Source organism: Mytilus edulis, chromosome 6 (genome assembly GCF_963676685.1).
Source record: "Mytilus edulis chromosome 6, xbMytEdul2.2, whole genome shotgun sequence".
Lineage (NCBI taxonomy): Eukaryota > Metazoa > Mollusca > Bivalvia > Mytilida > Mytilidae > Mytilus > Mytilus edulis.
In genome coordinates, this window is record NC_092349.1 from 30,304,429 (window position 1) to 30,331,623 (window position 27,195).

Here is a 27,195-nt window from a genome sequence, read left to right on the forward strand (position 1 = left end):
CCATGTGCAGGGTTTCAAACTTCCAACCTCAGTGTACAGTACATTAACCACTTGACCACCAAGGCCCTACATTATTGTTTGTTTATACCCTTATATACAAAAAAAACCATTTTCTATTGAGTATGTTTCAAAATGAAAGGGGTAACAATCCATCATTTATTTATTCTAATATGCCTTGCTCATAAAAAAAGTTTTAAATAAAACATTTTAAACATAATGGAAATATTAAGCATGATTCATGTCAATGGCCTCACCAATCAGCCTACAGTGAACATGATCTATTAGAGCTGATAATTCTAATATTTAATAGATTAAAAAAAATAAACATGAGATATAATATTTTTATACATAGAATTTACGACAACTTTCTCACCTTCCTTTTCAACCCATTGCTTGCCTTTTGATCTTCATCCAATGAAATTCTTTCACTTGTATCATCATGCTTCGTCTCTTTCTTTTGATATGGTTTGACAAACACTTTTTCACTACTTTCATTTTGTCTTTTATCAAATTTTGTATTTTTGTCTTTTTTATTAAACTGTTGTTTCTTGTCAGAATGATGACCTTTGTCAGTATGGTGACCTTTGTCAAATGTTTTCTGTTGTTTCTTCCCTCCTTTTTGAAATTTGGATTTCTCTCCTTCTTCTTTCTCTGCTGCCTAATTAATGAAAATAGGACAAGGTATTTTTTAAAGTTGAAATACATCAAAATATTATGATTGTTGAAATAGGTCAAGGTATTATTAATGTTGGCTCAAGATTGTCAGACAGACTTGTATATCTTACGATAATTCTTGGCAACATATAGATAACTTACTACCTATTATAAAGGAGAATATAGATTATGTCCCCACTTGTAGTCTTATTGCTAAAAGCCAAACTCTGGCATCTGACATTAAAGGTTAAGTGTCACTAGGACATACAATGGCAAAATGTGCACACATTTATGATGTGTTTTATATGCCAAAACTGAGAAATAATATAATCATCAGAAACTAAAAATTTAGATCAAAGGAAGTTGCAAACCAGAACTAAGATCAAACTAAAGTCTGTTATCACTAATCTGATCTATGAATCAAAAAGTTAAAGGTATAACCTGAGACTTTCATACAAGTGAGATGTTTAACTAGCTGTAGACCAGGTTTAATCCACCATTTTTCATGAGAAAATGCCTGTACCAAGTTAGGAACATGACAGTTGTTATCCATTCGTTTGATGTGTTTGAGCTTTTGACTTTACCATTTGATCAGGGACTTTCCTTTGAATTTTTGTCAGAGTTCAGTATTTTTGTAATTTTACTTATTAAATTAAAGTCCTTACCTGTTTTCTTCTTTCTTTGATTCTATCCATCTGAGCATTACACTTAGCTAAAGCTGATTCGTACTGCTCCAAATCACCTTCAATTCAAGAAATAAACTATTGACACATAGATATGTCTCGCCTAGATGTTATTTTGATAGAAATATGCAAATGTTGAAATGAAAAATACAAAACTTATAATGATTAAACAATACAAAACTTTTAAAGTCAATTGACCATGTCTGAGGGGGCGGGGACAAATAATATACATTAAAATAACTCGCATAATTTCACTGGGTTGATTTTATGAATTAGAATGAAATAATTTTCTTCTGAATTGTCTGCCCATAGATGGCAATTTAGGTTACATGATTTGTGTGATTTGGCGGTTAAGGTAGCACAATACAAAGATTTTATAACTCCAACTCCCAAGTTTTAAAATGCTGTAACTTTCGTAATAATGCTTGAAAATTTATAAAAGTGGTAGTTTTAGATAGCTAACAGATTACTCTTTCAAATTAATGCAATGTTAGTATTATGCAACAATTATGTAACCAATTATAATGTTAACTGTGTCTAAAATATTTTTCACCAAATTTCCACTTTCAAATGAAATTAGCTTCTGCATAGGTATCCCTAGAGGATTGGTTTTATTATATGTTGTTCCTATGGCCATTATCTACAAAAGGGTGTCTCAGATTTCAGATAGAATGTATAGAACAAATTTTACACCTAATTAAACATTATCTTCTTTTATGTGGTTAGGATGTTTACAATAATTAGAGATTTATGAGAGAATGGAATATCATAAGGACAATTTGAGACACCCTTTTGAAGCCCATGTTCTGTTGATTAAGATTTCGTTAAAAATTTCTGTATAATTATAGAGATGATAGAGCTAAATTCATTCAAGTGAACTTACACAGATTTTTGCCACTAATTACATAATAACTGATTACATAATGATTGCATAATAAAAATATTGCATTCATTTAAAAGATTAATCTTTTATCTATCTATATATACCTCTTTTATTATTTTCTATGCATTCATAAGAAAGTTACAGCATTTCAAAGGTTAGTGATTGGAAGTAAAAAAATCTTTGTATTGTGCTACCTTAAATCATTCAGCACAACAGGGTCTACTCGATAAGTCACATTAATTTTTATATCCATGCTATTTGATATTTTGTATCATGCATTTAGAGATTGATTGATTTACAAAAGATTGTGTTTATTGAAATATATATGATGACATTTCCAGCTGATTCATAATTTGTATATGATAACTATTATTAAATGGTTGTTATTAAACCATGCAGCCCTAAGCAAAGTTATGTGGTATTGCACTTTACTGTTTTTTGTTATTTATTATGATGAGTATTATCTGTGTTGTGATATATGGTTGTTAACGGAAGAAGAATATAAATGGTATAGTGAGTGGTCCATATTCGCCATGGACAATTTTCACCAATTTTGCTATTTTTTCTGCAAAATTTGTGTGCCTTTACCCAGAACTTGCCTAAATAGATGGTAAATGCTGTTTGTAATTTTCGAACAGTTGATATTCCTCTTTATCTTATTTCCAAGGTTATTTGCACATATAAAGAAATACCCAGGTGTTTTTAAACAATTTTTGGCTATTATGTAAGATTTATATGGCAATCTTATGCAGTCTTAATGTAAATATTTGTGAGAAAAATCGTACAGTAATGATCTTTCAAGCTTTTCCATGTAATAACAAACATCTGTTTTTATAATATACCAGCCTGGGATAATAAGGATGGGCATATCATACATTGCGACGAAAATGTGTCCCCCATGGTACACGAACAACTTGATTTTCTCTTGAGTGCGTGTTCATTTTTAGAACAATTAACCAATGTTCTGAAGATAATACCTTTATCAAGATTTTTTTTCATATAGTAAAATTTCTGAAACCTACATTAAAAGGTTGCAAATATTCTAATGTAGGTCAGATATTAGTGGAAATGAACAAAATATACCTTGAATATGGATCACTCACTCTATTGATGATTGGAAAATTATAACTGTTTTTATATATCTTTATCAAAAGTCTTTCTGTTCATACCTTCCTCTCTTTCAAAATTAATAAAGGCATCCACAATACTCTCAGGCCAATCTGATACAGAGTTAAGTGCCCTTTGTAACAATTTTCTGCAATGTTTATTATCCCCATAGCACCTACAAAACAAATAAAGAGTTAAGTGCCCTTTGTAACAATTTTCTGCAATGTTTATTATCACCATAGCACCTTCAAAACAAATAAAGAGTTAAGTGCCCTTTGTAACAATTTTCTGCAATGTTTATTATCACCATAGCACCTACAAAAAAAAAAAAGAGTTAAGTGCCCTTTGTAACAATTTTCTGCAATGTTTATTATCACCATAGCACCTACAAAACAAATAAAGAGTTAAGTGCCCTTTATAACAATTTTCTGCAATGTCTATTATCCCCATAGCACCTACAAAACAAATAAAGATTTAAGTGCTCTTTGTAACAATTTTCTGCAATGTTTATTATCACCATAGCACCTACAAAACAAATAAAGAGTTAAGTGCCCTTTGTAACAATTTTCTGCAATGTCTATTATCCCCATAGCACCTACAAAACAAATAAAGATTTAAGTGCTCTTTGTAACAATTTTCTGCAATGTTTATTATCACCATAGCACCTTCAAAACAAATAAAGAGTTAAGTGCCCTTTGTAACAATTTCCTGCAAAGTTTATTATCACCATAGCACCTACAAAACAAATAAAGAGTTAAGTGCCCTTTGTAACAATATTCTGCAATGTTTATTATCACCATAGCACCTACAAAACAAATAAAGAGTTAAGTGCCCTTTGTAACAATTTTCTGCAATGTTTATTATCACCATAGCACCTACAAAACAAATAAAGAATTTAGTGCCTTTTGTAACAGTTTTATGTAATGTTTATTATCACCATAGCAACTACAAAACAAATACAGAGTTAGGAACCTTTGTAACAATTTTCTGCAATGCTTATTATCACCATAGCACCTGCAAAACAAATACAGAGTTGAGTGCCCTTTGTAACAATTTTCTGCAATGTTTATTATCACCATAACTTCTACAAAACAAATAGTCAAGTGCCCTTTGTAACAATTTTCTGCAATGTTTATTATCAACATAGCAACTACAAAACAAATACAGAGTTAAGAACCTTTGTAACAATTTTCTGTAATGTTTAAAATCCCCATAGCTTCTACACAACAAATACAGAGTTAAGTCCCTTTGTTACAACTTTCTGCAATGTTAATAATTTCCATTCAATATATTACTGCAGATTCAGAGGAATTGTGGAAACATTATATGTTCATGGTTTTGATTAAGTTTGCATACAATAAGCCTTTCATTTTATATATATCATCTTATTTTTGGTTTATCTTTACCTTTGAAATCCAAGCAAATTGGTTTCCCACAACAATAATGAACCTACAGTATATTTTCTATAGACAACACTTTTGAGCCATAACTCTTTATAATTAAAATTAAACAGAAAGCAATGACAATTGTGGATCTCTGGAGAACATTAGGGGTCATCATGATTTTTTGCTTTTTAATAGACAATGATACATCTTTCCATAACTTTAAAACAATCACTAACCTCTCAAAATGATAAAAGTTGAGCCACATGGCGGCTTCATTTCCATGGCCCTCTGTCATGATTTCATTCCATAATTCTCTACCTTTGGTCACATTCTTACAATATTTAGCCTATAAAAAATAAGACAATATCCAGTTTAATAGTCAAAATAGCTTTAATTGCAAAACAAAAGATGAGGAGTTTACAATATATATCATAAAATTAAGTTTTGTTCATTTCCAAATCCACTTCTCAAGTGATACAAAAGAACTCTTTTGATATTTTTTTGTCATATATGGCAAACAAGACTACTTTTGGGCTCTACACGACTTCCAAATTCTCCTTGCTAATACCAATTCCCTTTTCCAACACTAATACTTTTCCTCTTCTGAAAAACATGGTGTATGTCAGTGATAATTTTATATACTATATATCTTTCCTTTATTTGCTGATTTACTTAAATTCTGTAGACATCATGAGAATTTATGAGATTTTTTTAAAATATTTTATTGAATATAATTATTACACTGAAAATAAAAAGAAACATTTTGATGTTAAGACAGATTTCCCTTTTGAAAATAAATAATGAATTTAAATAAGATATTTTTTTCAGATATTTTGCTAAACCTACATATACAAGCTTGTGTCAAGAAAATAAAAAAAAATAAAAGAGTTATAGTGTATTTACTGACTTCAATACTGGCCCAGAATTGTCTCAGACTTCCAGTGGGATCCCCATCAGGTATGGTATCTGAAAACATACAAGTAGTCATGATAATTCAGATTATACTGTACCTAAAGCTTAATATTGCTTGTTTGTAGACAACAACCTAATTTATGAGTTATCTTGCAATAGATGTCCATGCTTTTTATAGTCTGTCTCTCGTTTCTAGTTTTTTTAAATAGATTAGATCGTTGGTTTTCCGATTTGAATGGTTTTACACTTGACATTTGGGCCCTTAACAGCATGCTGTTTGGTGTGACCCAAGGCATTGTGTTGAATACTGTACTTTGACCTATAATAGATTACTTTTAAAAATTGTGACTTGTCTCATTGGCACTCATACCACATCTTCTTATATCATCTTGCATTGACCCATGTTATTCTTGGCCTTTTAAAGTCGTCTAGTTCTGACCTTTGGAATTTATGGCTATTATAAGTTGTCTTGTTTTGACATATGGATGCGATTTATGATGGTTTCAGATTTCATCTATAAATGGCCTAGAAGAAGCAGTAACTGAATACTGCTCAAAAAATAAATATGAGTGGGAAAATATGAGTGGTTGCCATGGTAACGGACATTCTATTTTTTGGTTGTGAAGCATAGTAAAATCTTTCAAAAATCAGCTAAATCACTACAATTCAGAGCCTGATTAGGAATAAAATCAAGCATTTTTCATTAATTTTCATATGTAACATTGATACAACTTGGTTTTAGCATCATTTTAGTCAAGATTGCATGTAAACCAAATTTGTAATTTTTTTGAAAATTTTTGCCAAAAAATGTATATTTTCAACTTTTCTGAATTTGTGATTTTTACGAAATTATCAAATTTTCTATGGTGTTTTTCAGAAAAGAACAACTGTGTATAGTATAGTTAGCACTTTAGTTATGAAGTTTGGATACTACTTTACCAAATTAAATAGAAAAAAGCTTGGGATTTTCTTTAGTTTTATCACCATAGCAACCGATTTTTTCCTTAGAAACGGAGTTATTATTTGCAAAATATTGTAGTTTTAGAGCTTAAATGTACTGAATTGATTCATAACTGATAAAAAAAAATCATCTAAGTATAAGCTTACTCCTAACTACCATCGTTAATAGTTGCTGACTTCAATAGTTACCATGGAAATACATATTACCAATAGCAACATCTATTTTAAAATGTATCAATAGAAATTCATGTAAAAAAAGCCATGTATTATATATACGGTGTTTATATTCAAATTTGAATATGACTGCATGCTTTGCTTCACTCACAGTCTTGTCTGTTCTTTTCAGAAGGTTCAACAAATGTAATATATAATGAAATATTGGGGTTACAACCGAAGGTTGGGAAAAAAAGGGGGGGGGGTGTATTTAAAAAAAATCATACATGTAGATTCTTGAAAAGATAACGTTTGGTCGGAGAGCCTGATTATGAATAGAATAATGATTATGAATAGAATCAATTTTATTTTCAGAAATTACATATACATGTATAACATCGATATAACTTGGTTTTAGCTTCAGAGCTTAGTTAATATTGCAGTTCAACCCTGACTTTTAGATCATTTGTTAAAAAATACTAAAAAACATTCATTTTTATTCAGAATCCTGAAGTATTGTGATATAATCAAATTTTCTCGTGTGTTTTTCCAAAAATTGAAAATATGTTAATCATAACTAGCATGGTTGTAACAAAGTTTGAATACTACCTGACCAAAATAAATAAAACATTGCGTGGGGCTTTCTTGAATTTTATCACCATGTTAACGTATTTTCTCCTTGGAAACAGAGTTATTATTGCTGAATTCTGCAGTATAGGGAATTCAATGTTTTCAATTGTTTCCAAACATTTATCAAAAGACATGCATTGAAGCATATATAAGCTCTACACTACAATCGTTAAGGATTGTTGCAACTGTTGCCATGGTAACAAATATCACCCATACCAGTCAATCAAATGATATATAATATAGTTTATATAAAAAATTACATATAATTATGTTAATAATGTTCATTTTTCTAATAGGAATATAACTGCATGCTGTGCTTTGTTTCACTCTCAGTTCTGTCATGACTGTATTTGCTCATTGAAAAGACTCAACAAATTTAAATATATACACTGTTGCATTTTGGGAGAGGAGCGGAGGTTGGGTAGTTTTTGTTTGAATCGTTCAAAGATCAGGAGCATGCACAGCTAAGGTGTACATAATAACCATTAACTACCTCAGATATACTTCAAAGTTCAAATGTACTCTTAACAGATCCTAGGAGTGTAATTCCATAAAATAAAAAACAGCCAAGAGCGCATGTTACACACGTCGCTTTTTCTAGGAATAATAAAAGTTTAATAACTTCTCAGTGTCATCTATACTACTAAACGAGAAGACCTCATTTTGTGTGCTGCTTCTCCTCCTTCCACAATAAATTAATCATCATGCCTCTGTGTCCTATAGATAACATTTATAGTCGCATTTGTCATCCATACTTATGATCCTTTAGTGTGGGTATTTTGGATAAAAAAGAAAAAGAAATCGTCCGAATACTTCCCCGTCATTGGACAAAATCTTAAGCCAGATTAGACTTCCAGTTTGTGTTTTTCTGTACTTTGACATTCAAAGACTATGAATAAAGTATATAAATTTGCTTTCTGTTATCATTTTGAGTTCTAGCATGTATCATCCTTGCTTCCTTTGTTTAATTCACATATGCCAAGGTGAGCGACACAGGCTCTTTAGAGCCTCTAGTTTATTATGGGCCCTGTTAGTTTTCAAGTTGGTCCAAATCGGGGTCCAAAATTAAACTTTGTTTGAATTCAACAGAAATTGAATCCTTGGGGTTCTCTGATATGCTGAATCTAAACATGTTCTTAGATTGTTTTTTATTATGGACCCAGAGTTTTCAAGTTAGTCCAAATCGTGGTCCAGAAAGTTTTTTCTTAAAGATCAAATGGTCACTTTTAGAAATTTCTTCACTGAACCAAGTCATTTCAGGTAAACTATACAGTTCTAAACTCAGTGGCGGATCCATAACTTTTTATAAGGGGAAGGGCCGCTCCAGTCACACTTCAGTTATTCCCTAAATAATCAACCAAATTTTCTCACAAAGGGGGGTGGGGGGCAGGATCCGCCTATGAAACAGCTCTGGTTCTTAATTTTTACAATTTTTAAAGTATCAAACAAAGAAAAGTAACGCATAATGGGCATAACTCGGGAACAGTTAAAGTGTCGCCAACTAAATTCATACTTTATCTCTGTTTTGTGGTAATAAGCATTGTGTATATCTTTCATAACATTTGGTTGAGGCAAACTAAAATTAGGAAGTGAAAACCAACTTCGTGACAACTAAAGTACTGATGGACATGCTTGAAACTTATGATATGAGACAAATCTTCACAAGAATAGAATTGAAACAGAAGTAAATAATCATAAGTCACCCTACTACCTTCAACAGTAAGTAAAGCAAATGCCACAGAGTACCATATGAAGGCTTTGTAAACAGATATCAAACTAGTTGAAAATAAAATAACTTTAAATAAAAAGATCATGACTGTTTAATCATTAACTGTTGTTATGCTATTTGGCACGTGTCATATTTATACATCATAAAGCCATAGGAACTGACATTTTCAACTGAATTTTAATATTTTCATATCAAAATAGATCCTAATTGGTTGAAAGACCTTCAATTGTTCTCTGAACAATTGGTTTTTAATTATAAATTGTTTTTATAACAATCACGGTTAATTTAAAATTCACCTAAGATTAACCTGTATTTTTAAAAAGAAAATATAGTTGATACACTGTTCAGTGGCGGATCCAAGGGGAGGGGGACTATCAATGCATTTGAATAGAGCATATAGTTGGAACCCCCTCCCCCTTTTCTCTGGGTTGCCCCCCCCCCCCTTTTTTTTAAATGGCTGGATCTGCCACTGCTGTTGAAGTAAATTACTTTAATAAAAAATTTGATACACTGTTTATTTGCAATTGGTTTTTTTTGCTCTTCAAAGCATACCTTTAAATAAAAAATAAGTCAGATAAACAGAAGTACATGTATATGTAATATATGATTTAAAAATCATTGAATTTGTTAATCTAAAATTAGAAATGCAGCATATAATAATTTATCAACACAAACCACTGATGTTTTCAGTACACACAAAGTATCTGGAGAAAAGCACAAGAAACAGGGATTTAGGTTTAATACTGCTATATGTCACTGTACCGCCTTCAACAACTAGCAAAGCCCATACTGCATAGTCAGTTTCAAAGGGACCCGAAATCACAAATGAACCAAAAAAACAATGTGACAATTTTTTTTTTAAATGTAACACAACAGCAAATGACAACCACTGTATAACAGGCTCCTGGTTTGAAAATGCACACATATACAGAATGTGGCAAGGTGAAACATGTAAGTTGGATTCCAATCCTCCCCGTAAAACATAAACACAAAATGGACATGGCCGGCTACTTGTACATACCAACAACAAAAAGACACTAAGTACATATCTGAGAGTACATGCAGTTTCTGCAAGTTAATTGAAACCGTCTAAATAATATTGAATATCATTTTATTTATGATTATTTTCTATAAAATTTGATTTTTTTTTGCATTAGATATCTATCTCTACCATAATATGTAAAAACAAATATATATAACAGCACCCCTTCTAGTCCTTAGTGGCATTGTATAGGTCTTAAGTGCATTAAGGAGTCATTAGCAGTATTTAGACGTACTGTTTACTTTTACGATTCTAGACCAAAATATAATTTGAATTTTGAGATATTGAGAAAAATCCAGGAATACAAATTTTTGAGGAAACCATGCACCAAATTCAGCAGTCCTACATTATTAACTCTGTCTCTTCATCTTAAATTACTTTGTTATTACAATAACCAAATGACCCTTCCATGAAATCAAATGTAAATATAGAGAAATATAATTGCTTGTTGATTATGGTTGAAAAAAGTCCATTTACAGGGCTGCAAAACAGATATTATAAGGTACATAAAGGTTTGTATCAAATCTGAACATGTGAACTTTTTTGTTCCCATGGTAACCAAAAGCAGATCAAGTGTTAATTAACTATCTAACTGTTGAGTAAATAATTCAAACTCTATTATTTATATTTATCCAATACCTCAAAAACCATGTATTTGATGCTGATTCTGAATTAATTCTGCAATTTCAGACCATTTGCTAGGGATTTTTTTGGTTGCTATGGTCTGTCAGCCACTTAAATTAAAGCTTATATAATTTTTTATCATTTTAAAACAAATCATCAGTTATATTGTCTGTTAAATTACATTAATATAAAAAAATATCAAAATTTTTGATAATGAACAAGTATTGTGTTTTGTCATTTTTATGAATTTTACCAATTTTTGTTGCCATGGTAACAAAAAATTTCAAAAAAACCCAGATGTTTTTTTCCTGTTTTTAATTACTCAATGTATGAACTTTAAGATGCAGTCATAGTTTATAATGACCTTGTCTGCTCAATGTCATTTTTTCTTGATTTGAAATATGATATTTAAGCTATTTTCAGAAAATGTCAAAATACAGATTTTTGCACCTTTTTAAATACCATTTTAGCCTTATATCAAATATTTTTTTCAAAACCTCAACATCAAAATATAAACTTCAAATAATGCCTAATTATATGTTGAAATTTTTTTCTTTCTTGAAATTGTCATTATCATAAAATTGATGCTACCAAAATGTCAACATTTTCCAATTTTCATGCCTGATTTCATCAGAAATTCCTTAAAAAAATGGCTGCATGTTTCTATAGCAACCGTTCAATAAAATTGAAAAAAAAGCTTGCAAACTTTATTTCAATCTTAGCTGCCTATCATATAAAAGAATAAAGCAGTTCTGAGACATACATGAATCACCCCCTGCCTGGCTCTTACAAATAGCTGTTCTTAATGCATTACTCTTCAATTTTCCCATATCACAGTAAATTTTTGTGACTTCTAGCTTTATCATATCTGACCTATACTTACATAAATGTTCCACTGCCTTTTCAATATTTGCTCTAAATAGGGTTAATTGTTCCTCATGATCTGAAATGAAGTAAACAGAAAATCAAAGTTACATTATTGTTGTCTTTGGTAAGCATATCTGTATTTATCTTCATCTAGATCCACTAAAATTAAAATAACTATATAAAATGTAGAGGTTAAACAATAAAGCAGGAATAATTTCAGTACAAATTGTGCCATTTCATGAAAAATTCCATCCATACAATTATACATATTATTTAACATTTTCATCACTTCTTCTCATTTTCGTAATTAGAATCACTTCTAAGAGCCAAAACATCACTAAAATGTTTGATTCTGCTTCCAGGGACTATTCCATTAAAATGGATATTGGGTAGGAATGGAGTTTCTGATTTTTCGCAAACATCAAAAAGAAAAACACCCGTAAATAATAAAACCTCCCTTTCATCGTACACCATTCATTAATATATGCCAATTGACTAATTATTCAGTCTCTAAATTTTTTAGCTATTTTTACATTTCTTGAGCAGTGGAAGAAAAATATTTTTAATCACTAATCATGCTAATGTTATATCTGTCCTCAGCAAATGATTGGTCCAAATTTATTTTGACGTTAAATTTTCATGATTTCTTTTGAATTTCCTTTTGTAACAAAAAAAAAGAAAAAAGGCGACCATGCCTGATGACGTCACATAAAACACAACTTTCTACAAATCGTCAATACTGAAGGATAAAAATCGTTAGAGAAACAGGTTCCACCAATTAAACTGTCTCGAGCAATTGGGAATCTATATTTAATTACCTTCATCCCACCGTATCCATCTTCTTAAGTAATCACAGTAGGTTGTCCATATCTGTAAATAACTGCCTCCTTCTGCAAACCCACAGGACAAAGCTCGATCTACTGTACCTAATAAAATTTTATTAAATATTATTCCAGCACCGGTTCAGGTAAACGTCTAACCAATTAAATATGTTATTAGACAAAATACCTTTGGGGAGTTACATTTGAGAGCATTCTTTATAAAGAAAAAATGTGTTTAAGACATTGGATTATCTATCATTTATACCTTTATATTACCACAATGTACATTAAGAGATGACACTACTGTATTAGTTAACTTTCCCAGAGTTTAAGTCTTATCAGTTCTAGGGCTGACCTTCTCTTCAAGGTTTTCAGGATTTTATGTATTAAGTGAAAAAAATACAGTAAATTCAGAAATTTTAGTGATGCTTCTTTGTTTTTGGGAAAAATACAACTGGATAAATTTAAAAAAATAAAATAAATCTAATCTAGCATTACCAGAAATAGAAATAGAAATAATTCTTCTTACATTTATGGCCATTGTTCACAATTGACAATAATTAATGCAGTTGTTGTACTCACAGAGTAATTGGAAACCCACTAACCGTTACTATGTGCCTACGTGACAAAAGTGGAGACAATTACCTTTTACTGTTTGATGAGATTTTTTGGCCCTTTCTAATGTTAACAAGTAGTCGCTCCACAACTGGGAACACCATGGACAGTTCCTCACTGATCTTTCAAATACAGGAATTGATAATGTTTCATCCCTTAACTTTGAGTCCTTAAATCATAAAACATATTATTCAATTACATGAATAGATAAGCTATCACGTTATTTAAATACATGATCATCAATAGATGTGTAATCAGATTGATCAAATACATGAAAAAATAAGTCATCAAATTATTCAAATATATGAATAGATGTGTCATCAGATTATTCTAATACATGAATAGATGTGTCATCATATTATTCAAATACATGAATAGATGTGTCATCAGATTATTTAAATACATGAATAGATGTGTCATCAGATTGTTCAAATAAATGAATAGATGTGTCATCAGATGATACAAATAAATGAATAGATGTGTGTCATCAGATTATTTAAATACATGAATAGATGTGTGTCATCAGATGATGCAAATACATGAATAAATGTGTCATCAGATGATGCAAATACATGAATAGATGTGTCATCAGATGATGCAAATACATGAATAGAAGTGTCATCAGATGATACAAATACATGAACAGATGTGTCATCAGATGATACAAATAAATGAATAGAAGTGTCATCAGATGATACAAATACATGAATAAATGTGTCATCAGATGATGCAAATACATGAATAGATGTGTCATCAGATGATGCAAATAAATGAATAGAAGTGTCATCAGATGATACAAATACATGAATAGATGTGTCATCAGATGATACAAATACATAGACATATGTGGCAACATAATATTCAAATACAAAAATACATGTGTCATCAAATTATTCAAATGTACAAATAAATTATTCAACTGCACAAATAAATGTTTCATCCAATTAAACAATTACACACTTAGTTCTCATTAGGACAAGTCAAACATAATAACAGATAATGGACCATTCTTTATTACGTGCAGTTTTGGTAGGAATCTGTAAAGTCATTTAAAGAAATTGTATATATACAAATGACAATAGAAGTGATCCCTATGTGTAGCAACAGCTGGACAATACCAGACAATACAAATCATGTGTCTATAAGAAGTATTATACTCACCAAGTACTGAGTATAATTAATCCAGACCTCTGGTTCTAGACAGTTTTCTTGGACAGATCTTTCATAAAGACATATAACTCTAGCTGCTGTACCATGTGATATTTCATAATCTATATACGATGTGTACACCTCTTTCTTATCTTCTTTGGTTAACTAAAACACAAATACATTAATTAATCAAAAGGACAAAAGATAGCCACTCCACGAACCAATTTAGAATGATTCAAATATATTCAATGTTGTTATGATAACTGTTAATTCTGAATGAACCAAAGCACAAGGAAGTTAACAATTCACCATTTTTAATGCATTTTGGGTAGGGGTTATAGAAGCATACTATTACATCAAAACATGAATGGATTAAAACATCATATTCAATGCAAATTCAACCAATAATGACACCTTATTTTTATTTATGGGTATGAACCAGGAAATCACTCACAGACCCAAACAGCAAAATATATTTTAGCTGTGTATTCATTATTTTAACCAAATATAAGATCAAATTTGCAGTATGTAACAAATTTAAAAAACTAATGGCAAACCATAAACACCACTGTATTCTTTTCTGAACTTTGTTACAGAAACAGAAAAAAAATTCCTGCTTTATCTTGCTGCCTACCAAATCTTTTTTTCAAAAGGTTCTTTTTTCATAGTTTAACCATGCCTCCTACCAATCTTTTTTTCAAAAGGTTCTTTTTTCATAGTTTTACCATGCCACTTACCAAATCTTTTTTCAAAAGGTTCTATTTTCATAGTTTAACCATGCCACCTACCAAATCTTTTTTCAAAGGGTTCTATTTTCATAGTCTAACCATGCCACCTACCAAATCTTTTTTCAAAAGGTTCTATTTTCATAGTTTAACCATGCCACCTACCAAATCTTTTTTCAAAAGGTTCTATTTTCATAGTTTTATCATGCCACCTACCAAATCTTTTTTCATAGTTTTACCATGCCACCTACCAAATCTTTTTTCAAAAGGTTCTATTTTCATAGTTTTACCATGCCACCTACCAAATCTTTTTCATAGGGTTGTATTTTCTTGTAGTATTCTAGAGCTTTATGGAACTGTTGTTTAATCTGACTATCTATTTCACCCTGCAGCCACTCCTTATACTCTGTAAAACTCTCCTCCATATCTAAAACAAACAATTGTGACATAGAGTAGAGTAAGAATTTGAATGTCAAGGTCAATTTACAAATTTTCAAAACCAAGCAAACTGATATCAAAGAGGTAGGGTTGAGACCTCAAAATAAAGAAAAGTAACCCAAATATATATTTATGTGTGTGACTAGCCAAGAACCTTGTCAGTAATACCAGTCATTTGATAGTCTTTATATTTTATTAACTTTTTTTCCTCCTCGCCTCTGGTGATTTTGACCTTGACATATTGTAAAGTCACCTGTCTTGTTGAAGATTATGCGTTGTTATATAAATGTCTTTTGGTTGTCATGTGTCGTCGTTGAGGTGCTGTCTCATTTATATGTTTCTTACATTTATCATAAATTAGAAGATGCCTGCTAATTTGCGGTACAATGGACAAGCGTTGAAACAAAGAGTTTTTAAATTTTGCAGGTAGTTCTTTGACTGAGCATGCACAAAAGCGTATAAGACAGGGAACGATAACAGACTCCAAATTTGGTTATTTTCTGTGGAAAAAAAGATTGTTTCAAAGACAAATTTAGGAAGTACAAAACACTATATTTATACGTCTTATCTCAAATATTTCTGACTTTGTATGGTTTCAGAGATGATGTAGCTCAATGAAATCAATCTCTTCCTTTCATATAGATACATCTTCTTTACTCAGCAAATTGATAAAGCTTGTGGTATACTTAAATTGTTAGGTAGCTTCCTCATTAATGTATTTTCTTTAATGTTGTACATCAACAGATATACATACCATTTAATGGAACGGACAATTGCCTTTTAAACAAAGCCATTATTCTTTTATGCTGTACATCAAAATCATCTTCCTGCTGTTTAGTAGCTACTTGTCCTGGGGCAGGCTGAAAGTAAAAAGTGTTATTCATTAAAATCGACTTCCTACTTGTCCTGGGGCAGGCTGAAAGTAAAAAATGTTATTCATTAAAATCGACTTCCTACTTTTCCCTTTATATGTAAATTTGAATTAAAATTGTATTTATATTAGATATCTTAACTGACTTTATACTGTTTTTGTTCTAAGGCAGACTTAAATTTGTATCTATGTTGAGTATTAAAACAAATTTTGTTAAGTGCAGTGAGGGGGGCGGGGGGTTGCTTAACCCTTTACTCCATGGAAATTATTTTTTAACATACTTGATTCGCATAGGATTTTTTCAATAAAAACAAATCATCAGGTTTAAAGTAGTAAAATGCATTGTTAAAACGAATATTTCATCAATGAAATTCCAGTCAAATATTCTCATGAATAACCTGCTTATATTAGATACAACTTTTATTAAGTCTGATTCTCATATGTCTTCTGCAAGACGTTTTAACTGAGACACTACACAGGCGTCAAAAGGCATCATTATGGAGTGAAGGGGGTGGCGTCAAAAAGCGTCATTATGGAGGAAAGGGTTAATAACATGAAATCCAGAGGTCCCAGATATTTTTTTAATCAAGTTGTTCCAAAAGAAGAAACTATGTGGCGAGTCATTGTTTCCTTAATACAATATGCTTCAGACAGATCAGTTTTACCTCTTATAACATATGCATTTACACTAGCAATAAAAAATTGAAATTGTTTGAGACAAATGCTTTTAAGAGGAGATATCTTTAAATACCATAACGCCCATCAAGATGGCATTTTCAAACTCTCTGTAAGCCTCCCATAAACTGGATCCCTGTGCAACATGTAAACTAGCAGATGACAAAGCTTTTTCAAACACTTCCCTGATCTTGATCACACCATCCTGTGATGCCATTCCACCAATGGAGAACTGTACATACTCCAGCCATATTTTAACAGCTATAAAAAAACATACATCAGCCTTAGTTATTTAATACATTTATCATGTTTATTTGGTCTTTATTTTTAGATAAGAGAATTATCTTTAAGTTATGCCATAATAATTGAGGGTTTAATTGGTTGGAATGGGCATTTAACTGACCTTGCAGTCATAAAGATTTAGAGCAAGATTATCGTAATCAGACCTCAACCATTCAAAATACTGGATTTGGTGAACTTGCTCAATGTTTTTGATGTAATGAGAGCTTTGTTTTTAATTTCACACATCTTGTCATTTTCAATGAAAATATCACTTTAAACAAGAATGTGTCCCCAGTACACGGATGCCCCACTCACACTATCATTTTCTATGTTCAGTGGACCGTGAAATTGAGGTCAGAACTCTAATTTGACATTAAAATTAGAAAGATCATATCATAAGGAACATATATACTAAGTTTCAGGTTGATTGGACTTCAACTTCATCAAAAACTACCTCGACCCCAAAAATTTAACCTGAAACTGGACAGACAAACGAACGAACGGACACACAGACCAGAAAACATAATGCCCCTCTACTATCGTAGGTGGGGCATAAAAATTCTGTATTTACTTTCATTAGGTACACTCATATCGAAAGCTTTTGACAGACTGGGACAATTGGATGCATAAATATTTTTTAAATATAGGAGTCTAATGACAAAAAGGGATATAAAAAAATACATTGAGGGAAGCTCTGCAGATTTCTCTGGTTTTATCCTTATAGATACATGTGTTCACAACACAGACTTCTCTGGTTTTATCCTCTCATATACATGTGTTCAGCAGTCTTTTTTTTTTAATAACAACCCTTATACTTACTTATTAAGTGCATCAAATCAGATTTGCTATCTGTTGCTACCACTATGTCAATGCAATAGCTATATGTCAAAAATTCTTTTAAAAAATGCACAAAAACAGTAAAAACCTACATAAATAATCTTTGACAGCTCTTTCAAATAAGTCTTCTACTTTCTTCCTTTCTTTCTGATCATCACCAGCTAATGAAATCTCATCTTTAAGCCATTCTAACCACAAACCTGTGGAAATAAATTGACACAATATATATATAACATGTACCTTTTTAAATCATGAACAGCTCATGTAATCTCATGATCTTTAAGCCATTTTAATCATAGACCTGTATAATGTGTAGATTTTCTAAATTGGTTTATTAATGCATAACACTAACCCGCTTTCCACAATTAGTCAGAAAATAAAAGGTAATGTAAATTCAGAAAGTATTTTGACGTAAATGTGATTTAAATTTTTCGAATTCACATAAAAAATTTCAAAATGCATCTTTAAATTATTGCATGTAACCTTTTTTCGTAACAATAAAACAATGCAATACATTGTAATTTCTGAATTTTCAGAACCTTGAAAGTACCACACAAAAATTATCTGAAAAAGGTAAATTTTTACTAGATATGACTTGCATGAATAGCAAGACCCCATTTACACTAGCAAAAAAGATTGATTCTTTACTGAGATCGATCCTTTTAAGATCGATCTATGGACTAATGTAAACGGGAAAGATTGATCTTCAATCGGACTTAAAGTCTACTTCCAGAGGTGGTTTTAAAATGATCGATCTTATTTGCATCGATCTTTCTTCTAGTGTAAACGCTTGGATCGACTGTGATTGATCTTTTTTTTTAGGTGAATGATATATTAAGATATGAAAATAAATCTGAACATTTTCAGCGGCAAAAAACATGTGTCTCAAAACGATACATGGAATAAGAAAAGTAAACATAGATCCCACTGTTTTGGGATTATCTCCTAAATGGATATAAATAAAGTTCTATAGCTTTGTTGCAAATCCTCATCCTCAAACGCATTGATCTACACACATGTCTTTTTTTAAAGACTTGTGATGTATGAATCAAAATAATAATTAATAAATCCATACGAAATCCCAATGAGCAAACTATTTTCTACATCATTTTGCAGTATGTGTGAGATGCAGAATTTCCTTTAATATTCATTTTTAGGATTATTTGTTTACAAAATATAAGGTCATAATGTCAGGCCAGTTCTTATTATGTTGTAGTGTAAACGCATTGGATTGAATAAGATCGATCTTGATTGATCTTGCATGTGCAATGTAAACGTGAACTGGTCTTTTTTAAAGATTGATTCAATTTCATACAAGTGTAAACAGGATCTTATATCTCATCTGTTACAACATGAATGGACTATAGCACACAAACCGTGTTAAGTGAATAACAGTAAAACAATGATTATGATTTAAAATACTCTCACTCTAATTGCTTTTAAATTTTAAATATATAAAATATTAACTCAGCATGGTACATATTTCACCCTCAATCAATGTTATTCACAATAAGTTATCTGGTTATCAATGACTTAAAACAAAATAAACCTTACCAGTATTGTATTTACAGTTCTGGAAGAGTAGTGGTCTGAAAGGGTTTGACCACCTTAATTTTGTAAAGGCCTTAGGGCAGACACAATTTCATATTTTGCAATTAGAAATAAAAAAGTCAGGACCAGCAAATATTCTTCAAGTACAAGCAGGGCAAATCAAAGAGCTGAAAGCTCTGAAGAAAAATGACGCCACTGTCTCTAATATTGGGATAGTTTTTATGCAAGTCTTGATTTTCACATACCGTAATTAGTTTAACAATGCAACATGTCTCGTAAGCATATCATTGATATTCGTATATATGTGTGTGTGAAGTGAAGGTGACAACTGGCTGTTTTTTAAGACAAATGAATAGGTAAGACTACCTGAATTGTACAAATAAATACCGTAGAAAGGCTTGTATATTTCTCACTGGTACATATTCTGAATCCGGGTCCGTTCGCGCCCACTCGTGTTCGCCCCCTTTCACTTTCACACCCTAAATGTTCGCACCGAATCTTAATTGGTTTTGTGTTTAATAACTCTGTAAGCAAGTGTTTTCTTATAAGTATAATTGTCATTGTCTCAAAATAAAGTGAGACAGCATTTTTATTTGTGTTGAATAAATCTTAATCATGTTTTGGATAGCGTATTGTTAAAAATAATAATAATCCTTTCTAATTAAAGTGGTATTTTGTCAACGTTTTATTTTGTGTTGAATAACTCTTAATCATGTTTTGGTTAGTGTATTGCTATAACTTTGTTTCATTGACTTCTTTCAAAATGAAGTGAGATTCTGACTATGTTTTTTTTCTGTGTGTTGAATAGATTTTATCATGTTTTGGTTATAATAGTGGATTGCTATATTTTGGTTCCTATATTTTATTGTTTCGTTGTTTCAGATCAAAGGGACCAAGCTGTTAAAAACAATTATCTTTTGTGTTTTTCCTTTAAAATCTTCAATGTTTTTCTCATACCAAGCTATAAATACATTCAGTATTTACACCAAAGCAATTTAAAACAACAATCATGATTTTCCAATTATTCAACTTGAATTTGAATTAAAATTGAGCGCGAATGAGTAGAGTGCGAACGGACCTTGGGTGCGAACATGCGAGGTGCGTACCTGCAAGGTGCGAAAGTGTATTGGGCGCGAACAGACCTGATACCACAAAATATTAAGTAAATAATCTTTTTGTTACTGTTATCAAAGGTCTAATGAAACTCAGGTAATTTCAAACATTTGTCAAAGAATTCTAGTCAAACCAGCACCTGGTTAAATTGGCACCTGGACAAATCAGCACCTGGTTAAATCGACACCTGATATAGTCAATTCGTCACCCATGTTAAATATATATTTTAACAGTATTTTAAGCAAAAAGAGTAAAAATAAGTAAGGGGTTGCCAGAATTTTTTTCAGTATTTAAGCAAAAAGAGTTAAATACTAACTTTCACATTTTTGGGTATTCATTGTACATTTTGTATATATTTATTTTTCTCAACTAAATGACATTTTTGGTGTATTTTTAATGATATATATATGAGTAGTCAAAATAATTATTACGTCTGGCAAGGCTTTTTTAATTTTATTCTGGGACACCTTTCTATGACCGCAAGGCTATGTTAATTTTTTTCTGGGACGCCTTCCTACGAACTTCGTAGGAAGACGTCACAGAAAAAAAATAAAATAGCCTTGCCAGACGTCATAATTATTTGGACTAATACATGAGATATTGGATATTTTTATGCATTATTTAAACCAGTTGAGCATTTTACAGGATTGTTTGTTTAAACTTTAATGCTTTTTAAACTTTACTGAAAAAAAACACCTTAAATTTGCTTATTATTTGGCATGAAAGTTTGATTTATTGAAAGGGACTCATAGTTTTCCATTTTTTTTTAATAATTGTCTAATTGTTAAAACAACAGCTTGGGTAAGGGCTTCGTTGTTTACCTTTATACACAACAACATAATTTCACTTTGGTTTCGTTGTTTACCTAAATACACAACAACATATTCACTATGTACTTGGTAACAGTTATTAATTAATTGAATAGAAAATATTATAACAAATATTATTGGATGCCGAATTGACGTCAAATACGTGCCGATTTGATCAGATGCCAATTTAACCAGGTGCCGACTTGACTTGTACGTTTCAATTCCTCTGCGATCGTTTGCGGTATTTTCTTGAGAAAAACCTATTTTCCATCATCAAAGAGAAGAAGAAACTGCTTGAAAATGATTCTAGAACGCTTCATGATTGTTAAAATAAGTTAAATTCACTCAAAAAACAATTTTAAAACTTGCTATGTTTAAACAGGAAGTTTCAAAAGCACGTGTAAAAAAAGAAATTAACCGGTGAGAGTGGAAATCCGTACATAACAGATATCACTATAGTACGACTTTGAAAGCAAAACAGTTCCATCCTTTTGTAAAACAGTCTTTAATATACCTATCACATTAATGTTTGAAGGGTCTTAAGCTTATTCAAACCATAAAAGTCGGTATGAAACACCAAAACGGAATGAACAATAACCGATTACGTTTTGTAGTTTACAAATTCTAAACTGGTTCCCGTCAAACTACAACACTTTGTCCGAGTGTAGTGGAATACAAGCAGAAACCAGTTAGTTTGTAAACTGGTTCCTGGCTGATTACTACACAATGACCTCTCATGCATAATTAATGATAACACAAGCAGATTCCAGTTTGTATAGAAAATAGTAAATACGAAACCAAGCGCGGTAGGCAGAGAAATGTAATGAAGTTCAGGTCGCCAGTAATGGAACAATGACTGCGTCATTTTCCAAAACAAGAGGCTCTCAAGAGCCTGAATCGCTCACCTGAATTTTTTTGGTTTAATCTCTCATCAATGATTATTTTGGCTTTTCAATTTATTTAAATGTTCTTTGAATCGTCCTATTTTCTTCAAAAGCAAAAAAAAAAATCATTTTCTCCTATGTTCTATTTTAGCCATAGGAGCTATGTTTCTTGACATACAAGGAAATGAAATATAAAATTTATACTAGATACTCTGAAACTCTGAAACTCATTTAGCCTAAGTTTGGCTGAAATTGATACAGCAGTTTCATAAGAGAAGATTTTTTAAAGTAAGTCAACATGATGAACAAATTGTGAAAAAAGTCTTTAAAGGGCAATAACTCCTAAAGAGGTCAATTGACAATTTTGGTCAAATTGACTTATTTGTAGATCTTACTTTGCTGATCATATTTGCTGTTTACAGTTTATCTTTATCTATAATAATATTCAAGATAATGACCAAAAACTGCAAAATTTCCTTAAAATTACCAATTAAGTGGCAGCAACCCAACAATTTGATGTTTGATTCATCTGAAAATTTCAGGGCTGATAGATCTTGACCTAATGAACATTTTTACTCCATGTCAGATTTGCTCTTAATGCTTTCGTTTTTGAGATATAAGCCAAAAACTGCATTTGACCCCTATGTTCTATTTTAAGTAACGGTGGCCATGTTTTTTGACGGATCAAAAATCAAAGCACACACTTTGTGCAGGATAATCTAAGGAACAACCATGCTAAGTTTTAACCAAATCCATTCAGCAGTTTCAGAGGAGAAGATTTTTTAAAGTTAGCAAATATGATGAACAAATTGTGAAAAATTGTCATTAAAGGACAATAACCCCTTAAGGGGTCAATTGACAATTTTGGTCATATTAACTTATTTGTAGATCTTACTTTGCTGATCTTTTTTGCTGTTTACAGTTTATCTTTATCTATAATAATATTCAAGATAATGACCAAAAACTGCAAAATTTCCTTAAAATTACCAATTAAGTGGCAGCAACCCAACAATTGGATGTTTGATTCATCTGAAAATTTCAGGGCTGATAGATCTTGACCTAATGAACATTTTTACTCCATGTCAGATTTGCTCTTAATGCTTTCGTTTTTGAGATATAAGCCAAAAACTGCATTTGACCCCTATGTTCTATTTTAAGTAACGGCGGCCATGTTTTTTGACGGATCAAAAATCAAAGCACACACTTTGTGCAGGATAATCTAAGGAACAACCATGCTAAGTTTTAACCAAATCCATTCAGTAGTTTCAGAGGAGAAGATTTTTTAAAGTTAGCAAATATGATGAACAAATTGTGAAAAATTGTCATTAAAGGACAATAACCCCTTAAGGGGTCAATTGACAATTTTGGTCATATTAACTTATTTGTAGATCTTACTTTGCTGATCTTTTTTGCTGTTTACAGTTTATCTTTATCTATAATAATATTCAAGATAATGACCAAAAACTGCAAAATTTCCTTAAAATTACCAATTAAGTGGCAGCAACCCAACAATGGTTTGTTTGATTCATCTGAAAATTTCAGGGCTGATAGATCTTGACCTAATGAACATTTTTACCCCATGTCAGATTTGCTCTAAATGCTTTCGTTTTTGAGATATAAGCCAAAAACTGCATTTGACCCCTATGTTCTATTTTAAGTAACGGCGGCCATGTTTTTTGACGGATCAAAAATCGAAGCGCACATTTTGTGCAGGATATACTAAGGAACAATCATGTTAAGTTTCATTCAAATCCATTCAGTAGTTTCAGAGGAGAAGATGTTTGAAAAATTGTTAACGACGACAGACGACGACGACGACGACGACGACGACGACGTCGACGACGACGGACGCCAAGTGATGAGAAAAGCTCACATGGCCTTTTAGGCCAGGTGAGCTAAAAATGATTGAGAGAACTCTGTATTTATCCATCAATGAAAATCATTTTCATTTGTCAATAAAATGTGAACAACTTAGACTCCTCGCATACCTTCTGCCAAGGGAAATAATTCACTCATTCGTTGTCTGGCATCTCTAAGCTGTTCTAACTCTCCAAGTTGTTTTAATAACTTAATTAAATCTATGTGAACATCATACAGGTATGGGTTCTTTGATATCTGAAAAATAGACTACACATTTAATTACAGAACAGGGCAAAAAAGTTTTGGATGAAAATATAAATATTTCAAGAATGAAAAACTTCAAAAAGGAATATTGCACAGTGGAACTGTTTATTCGATGCAACACCATCGTGCATTTCCGATTAATAATCTTTACTAATTTTGCAAGATTTGGTGACATATATATATATTTGATTACAGGTTAATGGAATTAGTAAAAAGTTTCGATGCTTACTGACTAGTGAGCGAAGTATGCCTAATATTGCAGTTATATTCAGAAGAATTGTTTTAAGTCGATACAAAAATTGGTGTAATTGGTAAAGTACTGTTTTTAATTTAATTCAATATAATCATTATCCTGATTATAATGACTAGTTTTAAATCAAATCATTAGATTATTTATATTTGGTTTGATTATTCAACATTTTCCTGATGATTATGCTAAAGTATCATTAATAATAATTAACTTTTGAGTTTGTCTGTCACCAGAAAAAAATTGTCAATTATGTGCTCCTTTATGACGTCATTTACCAGATAGTGTGCAATTTAGCTTTATAGTTTTCCAAACATTCTCTAAACATTGAAACAGAAGTGACGACGCCCCTAAATGCAGACATGATGTTTATTAAAAACAAAGTTTTTGATGGAAATGCATTGAACTCAAAAGTTGTCTATTTAATCAAAATCATGAGTGACAAGATCTTTATAGTTTGATCTTTAGTAATTTAATTTATTGTAATGGTGGTCACTTTGTTTACTTATCTATTTGGGGAAATTGGTTAACTTTATAATTACTTATAGTTCCGTAACTCTTTCTTCCGAGACCGGCCATGAAATTATCCTTGTCGGGACTTCCTGTTCTAGCACGTGCCCGGCCGGGCTCGTTGTCCATAGGAACTATACGCATATGACGTCACTCACCGGGTTCGGGACAGTCTACACTAAGGATTTGAAATGAGCAGACGCTCATATCGTTTGGCTTTCAAATATGGAACCTTTATTTATACAAGTAGACTAGCCACCACCGTATATTTATTCATTGTAAACTGTGCTTAATCTATTTGGCTGAGATTAAATCTATATTATGAGTAACGTATTCTGTTTTCTAATATTCCCTGAACTCGGGAAACTTCCACTCCCGTTACATTATAATCAAAAAAATGTCTTATCTATTCATAATCATGATAATGAAAATATTCCTCAAGAGATAGCTTTTTCGACTGTCAAGCTTTCATTTTATTACAAAATTCAAAAACATAAACAGCTTTATTTTTTAATGCTTAATACAAATATTTTTTGTTTTAGGAGGGATTGACTTTAGATGGATCATCTTGAGACGGAACAACTTGGGACAGATTGACTTTGGCTGGATCGACTTGGGGATAGAATGATATGAAAACAAAATATCTGACGCTGCAATGGAGAAGTGCTCGTTGTATGATGTCAATACACCATATCGCTAATCCTGGCTGACCCGGCCGCTTGAACTTTTGACGCATACAACAATCACTTTTTCATTGTGGCGTCAGACATTTTGTTTTATGACGTCAAAATTTTACGGGAACCTGTGTGATATCCAGCAATGGCTGACAAATGGCGATAAGGTGTATAGTTCCACCACACAGATTCTTAATATTCGACCGGTGCAGATTTCGAAATAGCGATATAATGTATTTGTTATGGGGTTTATTATGTGAGTTTGGACCTCTTTCAATACCAATAGTAAAGTCTACTAAAGATCAGTAGAGTAAGGCTTTGGCTTCAGTTTTTGCTATAAAAGTAAATGACCTGTTTCTGAAGTTCTGCAACCTGTCTCTCCGATTCCTCATTTTCGCTGTCAGAGTCATTGGAATCTGAATCTTTCTCGCATTCCATTTCTACATCTGCCTTTTCATCGTCGTCACTATCTTGCATTTCTTTATTATTTTCGTTTGAAGTAGAGACCTCCATTGCGTTTAAAATACGAACTAAGGGAGGTAATTGTGAAAAATGCTATAACCAAGGAAGCAGATACGGTATCGGGTCCTTTGTTCGTTTGTTATCTTTCACGTTTACGTTATTAGTATGCAAAGATTATTTAACGAAAAGAAAAAGAAAAAGTTGTACATGAATGCATAAAAAGGAAGATTCGTGACAAAAATATGTTTGATTAATATTTTTTTGGCAGGGATATTGGAAATCTTAGTCTAACTTGAATTAACTAAATTTAACTATTTTCGTGGGTATCTATTTTAGTGGATGGAGGAAAACTTGCATTTTCGTGGGTATCTATTTTAGTAGATGGAAGAAAACTTGCATTTTCGTGGGTATCTATTTTATTGGATGGAGGAAAACTAGCATTTTCGTGGGTATCTATTTTAGTAGATGGAGGAAAACTAACATTTTTGTGGGTATCTATTTTAGTAGATGGAGGAAAACTAGTATTTTCGTGGGTATCTATTTTAGTAGATGGAGGAAAACTTGCATTTCCGGAGTGAGTATTTGATTTCATGGTTTTGCCAATCTCTACATACAAAGCATATAGAACATTTGTTATTCGTTGAACATTTTAATTCGTGGTTCACACACATGTACTATCGAAACAAACACAAAAATTGGTATCCAACGAATAATAATGACTCCACAGTACCAGTAATTTATTGGCTTGCCGGTATCATGGGCAAAACAAAGGAATCTTG

The 27,195-nt window shown here is 31.5% G+C and overlaps 1 protein-coding gene across 2 annotated transcripts in view; it reads right to left on the minus strand.

Moving 5' to 3' along the window:
- LOC139527480 (squamous cell carcinoma antigen recognized by T-cells 3-like) overlaps positions 1–26,508 on the minus strand; it is a 32,991-nt gene extending 6,483 nt beyond the window's left edge. Inside the window, exons 1-15 of one of the 2 annotated variants that reach the window (XM_071322961.1) lie at positions 26,306–26,508; positions 24,388–24,514; positions 18,135–18,242; positions 17,000–17,184; positions 16,132–16,237; positions 15,242–15,366; positions 14,227–14,379; positions 13,096–13,234; positions 12,448–12,555; positions 11,646–11,705; positions 5,620–5,678; positions 4,949–5,058; positions 3,390–3,502; positions 1,320–1,396; positions 374–658 (exon numbers count right to left, since the gene is read on the minus strand). In XM_071322961.1, coding sequence (XP_071179062.1) covers positions 374–658; positions 1,320–1,396; positions 3,390–3,502; positions 4,949–5,058; positions 5,620–5,678; positions 11,646–11,705; positions 12,448–12,555; positions 13,096–13,234; positions 14,227–14,379; positions 15,242–15,366; positions 16,132–16,237; positions 17,000–17,184; positions 18,135–18,242; positions 24,388–24,514; positions 26,306–26,467 — 1,917 coding nt within the window. In that variant the 5' untranslated portion in view covers positions 26,468–26,508. The remainder of the gene's footprint in view (positions 1–373; positions 659–1,319; positions 1,397–3,389; positions 3,503–4,948; positions 5,059–5,619; positions 5,679–11,645; positions 11,706–12,447; positions 12,556–13,095; positions 13,235–14,226; positions 14,380–15,241; positions 15,367–16,131; positions 16,238–16,999; positions 17,185–18,134; positions 18,243–24,387; positions 24,515–26,305) is intronic. The other variant, XM_071322962.1, reaches the window with a different exon arrangement.
- Positions 26,509–27,195: the final 687 nt, after the last annotated feature.